Source organism: Octopus bimaculoides, chromosome 23, assembly GCF_001194135.2.
Source record: "Octopus bimaculoides isolate UCB-OBI-ISO-001 chromosome 23, ASM119413v2, whole genome shotgun sequence".
Classification (NCBI taxonomy): Eukaryota; Metazoa; Mollusca; class Cephalopoda; order Octopoda; family Octopodidae; genus Octopus; species Octopus bimaculoides.
Window position 1 is genome coordinate 26,659,892 of NC_069003.1, and position 7,428 is coordinate 26,667,319.

Sequence of the window (7,428 nt, forward strand, 5' to 3'; positions counted from 1 at the left end):
TCTGCCTCTCTTTTTTCTACTTTAAGACTTACTCCCTCTCTTTCTATCTCAGCCATCCCATATCTCTCTTTAATTCTTTCTCTCTCTCTCTCTCTTTCCATCTATCTACTAATCTAATTCTTCACCACCCACTCTTTAATTTAAAAATTCTATTTTCTCTTTCTTTATCACCGTACCCCTCCATCTTCGCCTCTATTTATCAAGCTTTATTCTCCCCCCCTCTCTCTGTACTTTTATCCCCCTCTCACTCCTTCTTTATCTTCCCCTCTTTCCGTACCTCTCTCTCTCTCTCTTGTCTTCCCTTTATCTTTCACTTCTTTAAGTACATCGCCTTTCGTCTGTTTCAGTCTCTTATCTATCTTTTCTCTCTCTCTATCATTACCTTTCCTTACTCTCTGTTTTCTGTACCGTATCTCTATATCTTTCTCCTCTGTTTCTGTGCTTGAGAAGGAATTGTCCTTTATATCTTTGTCTTTCTATATCCCCCCCCCCTCTGTTTCGCTTTTGTATCTTTCTCTGTCTTTCACTCTTTCTCTATATTCCCCTCTCTCTGTTCCAGTATCGTCTCTCTCTCTCTCTCCTCCCCAATCTGTTTTTGTATTGTATCTTTCTCCCCCATTAGAGAAGCAGTCAAGAGCAGATAACCAAAACGTCCTTAGCAAAGTTAAAATAACGAATTCTCCAGAACTCTCTACACGAAGGTCCCCCGCCTTCTTGACATAATTGTTTATCTGCGCACGTGCGGATACCTCTTGTTGTTCTTGTTATTCACACCAATTCAGACCAGAATCAAGGCACTCCAGCCATGACCATCCCATCTCTTATTCAGTCATACTGTATCGACTATTACTTTATTCAATATCATTTCCTTTTTAAAATACAAAAAATATAGGGTGAAGTCAAGGGAGGTTTAGCTGTTATTTCTCGCAATTTGAGCAACCGAGTAAATACTAGCGTTTCTCATTGGGGAGAGGCAACCTTCGGCAGGATTCTGGTTCAAGCACTTCATAGAACCCCTCATAATTTTTTTTTTAAATTGGCGGGGAGAAGAATTTTCAGAAAATTTTTACGAATTTGTGTTCTACACATAGTAATACTGATACGATTATGCAAAAAAAAAAAAGAAAAAAAGTGTGATCTAAGGGCGATTTAGCTGTGATTCGTAGCACATCTCACGACCACCAAATACCTTCCTCGTTTCTTTGTCACTCTGACATGTATTGATGTTAGAGTTCTATATTTAAGAGATGAGCAATTATGCACATTATTTGACGGATTCTTGTCCTCATCTTGTTAACACGTTTCGGCTGATATACCCTCCAGCCTTCATCAGGTGTCTTGGGGAAATTTCGAACCTGGGTTCACATTCCTAAGGTATTTTTCCATGTTATTATTGTTATTCAGGTCACTTCCTGGAATCTTGGGGTTAGTAGCCCGCACTCTTAACCATTACGCCATATGCCCACGGGCATAATAATAATAATAATAACAGCAAATTTACATTCTGAGTTCAAATTCGTACGAGGTTCACTTTGCCTTTTATCCTTCCAAGGTCGATAAGATAAGTACCAGTAAGGCACAAAGTACTGGGAAGGTTCTGCCAAGTACAGCAGTCGTGTGCTGTTATAACACAATTAAGTTTGTAACCTGTGATCATCATGTTTTGTTTTGTAATCACAGAATCTTATTTCTATATCAGATCCAAAGTCCACTTTCATGTATGTAGGTTATTGACTAGCATTATTATTTGTATGTTATTTCTATAATAAAAGTGAAATTCTGTCTGTCCTTCTGGAACCCCTATATCTCAGTTTATATTTGTCCTACATAGACATATTCTACCTTTTTGAAATCAGGATGATCCTGGGATTGAAAATCTGTCCTTAATTTGGTTCTTGAACATCCAGCATTGGGATCTGATTTAAAAGCATTTGGGTTTCTATTTCAGGTAAAGCTTGGCTGATTCACACCATCTTGGTTGGCGTTTGTCAGACGATATCAGAGATCAAGGGAGAGATGAATGACATTCACTTCACAAATTTTATGTTGCGATAAGAACTTAGGGTCAAATCGGCCAACAGTGAAGCTTGTACTTTTTTTTATTTTAAAATTTGGTACTAATTCTATTAGTTTCTTTTGCTGAACCTCTAAGTCACAGAGACGTAAACACACCAATGCTGGTTGTCAAGTGGTGGTGGGGAACAAACAGACACACACATATTTACAACAGGCTTCTTTCAGTCTCCATCTACCAAGGCTTTGGTTGGCACCGGGGCTATAGTAGAAGACACTTACCCAACGTGCCACACAATGGGACTGAACCGGGAACCATGTGGTTGGGAAGCATGCTTCTTACCACACAGCTATATCTGCATGGATAAATAAAACTGCTTTACCATTTTTTCAATGTCAGATTATGACAAAGATGTTGAGGTGATGAACTAAATAGCAGGAAAGCATTAATGAAAACAGGGATATATTCCCCCTACATTTCAGCTGAGTGCTGGGGAGGCTTATAGCATCTGATTCCCCTCCTTCTCAACCTCAACTTTATGCACTTTAGCATATCCCCTCCTTCAGGGAACCTATTTCCAATACTTTGGAGAGTAATTTATCCTAAGGGATTTACCTGAGATAGACCAGGTGATATTGGAAAATTACCTGAAATAGAGCAGGTGACCTTAGACAGATACTTATGATGGACCGCATGACTATGTGGTCTTGGAGTGTTACCTGTGACATACTTGAATCCCATCTAGGCAAACATTTGCTTTGTTGTCTCTGCTAACACTCTGTGTCTATGGCTGAGACACCTAATTCTGAAGTGGCTCAGTCCACATAGTCGTATATCCCATACACACACGTCTTTATATGTGTATACATGGTGTTACAAAAGTGATTGATGAGTTTCCATTTTTAACAACTTCCTTAACTTTACAAATAAATTAATGAAATTTTCATACAATATAAAAGACATAATGGAAATTAAATATGCACAAGTCAAATTTTGCAACACCACTACATCATATCATGTGAAAAATGATATTGATTAAATGGCCATGATCTTTCCAAAAATTACACCATAACACCCTCAAGAGTTTCAGATTCTATTTCTCTGATTTCTCCATTGATGTTCTCCTCCAGTTGCACCAGGGTCTCCGGTCTGTTGATGTAAGCCATCTTTTTCAGGTATCCCTACAAGAAAAAATCTGGGCTCGTCAAGTCTGGGGAATGTGAAGACTATTTAAAGTAGACCTCGGTTCCAGCAAGATGGGACAACTCCTCATACTGCAAGAGAAACAATGCAGTTGCTACGGTAGTGTTTTGGAGAGAGAATAAACTCCCGCTACAGTAACATCAACTGGCCTTCACGTTCCCCAGACTTGACTGGTGCTGGTATCATATAAGAAGCATACAGACTACAGTGGTAAAGTGGTTGGTGTTTGGAAGGGCATCTAGTTGTAAAAAACCATCCTAAAGCAGACGTCGCCAGTGCTGGTGCCACATGAAAAGTACCAAGTCCACTTTGTAAAGTGGTTAGCGTTAGGAAAGGCATCCGGTTTCCATCAACCAAATTCACTTACAAGGCTTTGATCTGTCTGGCTCTATAGTAGCAGATACTTGCCCAATGTACCATGCAATGGGACTTAATTTGAAACCATGTGGCTGGAAAGCCACCTTCTTAACCGCATAGCCACATGTACACAAAGGTAAATAAATAACTTAACAATAAAGACTACTGAAAAATTAATAAAGCCTGTATTTGTCTAAGATTAAAGTTGGGTCAAGGAAATTCTTCGGGCAATTTGTCGTTCTTTTTCTCTCTGTCTTGATTTGATATCCACCGAGACATTAAGACTTCCTTGAAAAAGAGAAACAGAGAAACAATTATTATAGTAATAACAGTGTGAACATAAAATTATATACAGGGTGTTCACAAAGTCTGGGTACATGGGGATTAACTAATACTTTAAGAAATTATTATTTCTTATATTTAATTGTTTATGTCATGATTTTATTTACTCCATGTACCCAGACTTTGTGGACACCCTGTAGAACTACCTTATAACTGTTCTGGGAGAATACCAGCATAGATCACAACCATTATGAACATTTCCTCAATTGATCTTTTATTGATCGCTGGTGATTTAATCCTTTAGCATTCAGATTACTCTGGAAAATGTCCTATTTATTTATTCATTATCTCACAGCTTTGAGATTTCAATGAAGTGATTGTTTATGATCTGAATAACATTATTGAGTAGTTGTGAGAGGCATGACCTGGTCAGTTTTAACATAAAACAGGGAGAACATTTTAGGCCAGATATGGCCAGTTTAAATCTTAAACATCAGTCCAATGATGCCTGAAACAATAAAACATAAGAAATGAAAAGTTACAAACCTGAACTTTAAACCTGGAGATACAGTTTGGTGAGAGAAGTTCCTCTTCGGTAATGTCTTTGGGTTTTATCACATAACAAAACATCAGTTGCTAGAACAGAAAGTGAAAGGAAAAGAAAAAACAACATACTTTGATGTCTAAATAATGATTTCAGATTTTGACACAAGGACAGCAATTTTGGGGGAGGGGATGAGTTGATTACATCGACCCCAGTGCGTAACTTGTACTTAATTTATCGACCTCGAAAGGATGAAAGGCAAAGTCAACCTCGGTGGAATTTGAACTCAGAATATAAAGATGGATGAAATGCCGCTAAGCATTTGGCCCAGCGTGCAAATGATTCTTATTTCTTTATTGCCCACAGAGGGGACAAACAAGGACAAAGGTATTAAGTCGATTACATCATGCGCAGTGTCACTCTTGTTGTGTTTATAATTAACTTGGGCATCACCTTTCCTTTTGTATCCCTACAAGGAAAGGTGATGCCCAAGTTTGGTTATTTAAGGGCTTAAAAAATAAAAAAAAAAAGGGAGCCAAGACTGTGTGGCTAAGAAGTTTGCTTAGCAACCAAAAGGTTTCAGGTTCAGTTTCTGTTTGTCCCCACAACCATTTGACAATTGGTGTTGGTTTGTTTATATCCCTGTAACTTAACAGCTTGGCAAAAGAGACTGACAGAACGAGTACCAGACTGTAAAGCAAGTACTTGGGGTCGGTCTGTTCAACCAAAACCCTTCAAGGTTGTTGCTCCAGCATAGCCACAATCCAATGACCGAAACAAGTAAAAAAAAAATAATAAAAATTTTAAAAAATGAAAATAAAAAAAGATAAATACTTACTTTACTGACATGTTCGTTCATTCGGTCAAGACCAGCCAGTGTCATCCAATCAAGATTTCGGACAGACCATCGAGGGTCTTCTTCCAGGGACCCTTCTTCTACCATGAATACTAACACGGAATAAGTGGCATGGTAAAATAACTGACCGTCTTTGTACAGGACTGAAACACAACCAAGTGAAGACAATAAAGAAACAGAAGAAGATAAAACAGAGTGATAACGATGATAACAATATCAACATCATCATCATCATCATTTAATGTCCACTTTTCATGCTGGCATGGGTTGGACGGTTTGACATGGAGCTGGTCAGACTCCAATTATCTGTTGTAGCATGGTTTCTATGGTTGGGTGCCCTTCTTAATGCCAACAACTTAGCAGACTGTGCTTGGGTGCTTTTTACGTGCCACCAGCATATATATATTTGTATATATACACACACATATATATATCATTATCACCATCATTTAATGTCCGTTAAATGATGCATATGTATATATGTATGTGTGTGCGTACACACACACATGGTTTCTACAGTTGGGTGCATTTTACATGCCACCAGCACATATTTACATATATAGACACATATATATCTATCATCATCATCATTTAACATTTGTTAAATGATGCCTATGTATATACGTATGTGTGTAAGCTGTTCCGTATCAGCTAGGACTTTCGTTTTACATACATACATACATACATACACACACACACATACATACATATATATATATACACTGAACCACAAAAGAAATGCAATTTTATCAAATGTCTTTTTTATGTGGTAAATTCCGAAAATTTATTTTGGGGAAGTAAGTGTGAATATTCCAAGACATTCTGGTTTATGGCTGAGACCCACATTTCAGGTAACCTTTCAACTTACCTTGAAATGAGATGTCAAAACACAGCTGCATTGAATGCCGTGGGTGGCAGTCGCAGACAATTGTCAGGAAAACCAAAATGCACATGCATCTTGTGGAAGCTATGGGTATAAAAATCAACTTGAACTGCGTTCCTGGCATTCGTAATTTGGACGCATCATGTATGAACCGATTGTCAGCAGCACAGAGAGAACAAGCTATTGACCGATTGCAAGCAGGGCAGCATGCCCTGGTTGTTGCGAAAGCTTACAGTGTCCATGTCAGCGCCGTCTGTCACCTGCAACAGCGATACAACAACACCGACGGCACTGCAGACATATACATATGCTTACGTGTGTGTCTTTGTGTCAGTGTTTGTCCAGCCACCATTGCTTGACAACCGATGTTGGTATGTTTACATCCCTGTAATTTAGAGGTTTGAGAAAGGAGACTGATAAAATAAGTTCTAGGCTTATGAAAAATAAGTCCCGGGGCCGATTTCTTCGACTAAACAAACTCTTTAATGTGGTGCTCCAGCATGGCTACAGTAAATTGACTGAAACAAGTGAAAGAATAAAAGAATAATAAATACAATAAAATAATAGTGATGAAAGCCTTACTGAAGTCACATCCAAATTTAATTCCGGGTTTGGGGATCCATCCTTGGCTTCTGTAATAATGGTAAGCAATGTATTTGGGAAGAAAGTCAGACCTGTTTTTGTAAAATGTTTTCCACATTTCAGAAATCTTCAATGGATTCTAAAGAGCAACAGCATTAAAAAAAAAAAGGAGAAATTATTAATATGTAACATAGGCATAGGTGTGGTTATATGGTAAGAACTTAGACCGTATAGATACAACAAAATAATTTAGCAGTATTTTCTATAACGGACGTTTTCATGGGAATCTTTGTCGTGTACTCTGTATTAGTTTGGTTCAGTCGTCAAACTGTGGCCATGCTGGGGCAACCCCTTGAAGAATTTTAATGATATTGTATACTCTTTTACTTGTTTCAGTCATTTGACTGCGGCCATGCTGGAGCACCGCCTTTAGTCGAGCAAATCGACCCCAGGACTTATTCTTTGTAAGCCTAGTACTCATTCTATCAGTCTCTTTTGCCGAACCGCTAAGTTACAGGGACGTAAACACACCACCATCGGTTGTCAAGCGATGTCGGGGGGGACAAACACAGACACAAAAACACACACAATTATATATACATATACATATATACGACGGGCTTCTCTCAGTTTCCGTCTACCAAATCCACTCACAAGGCTTTGGTCGGCTTGAGGCTATAGTAGAAGACACTTGCCCAAGGTGCCAC

General features: G+C 38.5%; 1 protein-coding gene across 2 annotated transcripts in view; it reads right to left on the reverse strand.

Moving 5' to 3' along the window:
* Positions 1-3,740: 3,740 nt before the first annotated feature.
* The window catches only part of LOC106882720 (tRNA-splicing endonuclease subunit Sen2), a 10,536-nt gene continuing 6,848 nt past the window's right edge, over positions 3,741-7,428 (reverse strand). For both annotated transcript variants that reach the window (XM_014933489.2, XM_014933486.2), the window contains 4 exons: positions 6,722-6,860; positions 5,239-5,399; positions 4,403-4,492; positions 3,741-3,862 (listed from right to left, as the gene is read on the reverse strand). In XM_014933489.2, the coding sequence (XP_014788975.1) occupies positions 3,785-3,862; positions 4,403-4,492; positions 5,239-5,399; positions 6,722-6,860 (468 nt within the window). In that variant the 3' untranslated portion in view covers positions 3,741-3,784. The remainder of the gene's footprint in view (positions 3,863-4,402; positions 4,493-5,238; positions 5,400-6,721; positions 6,861-7,428) is intronic.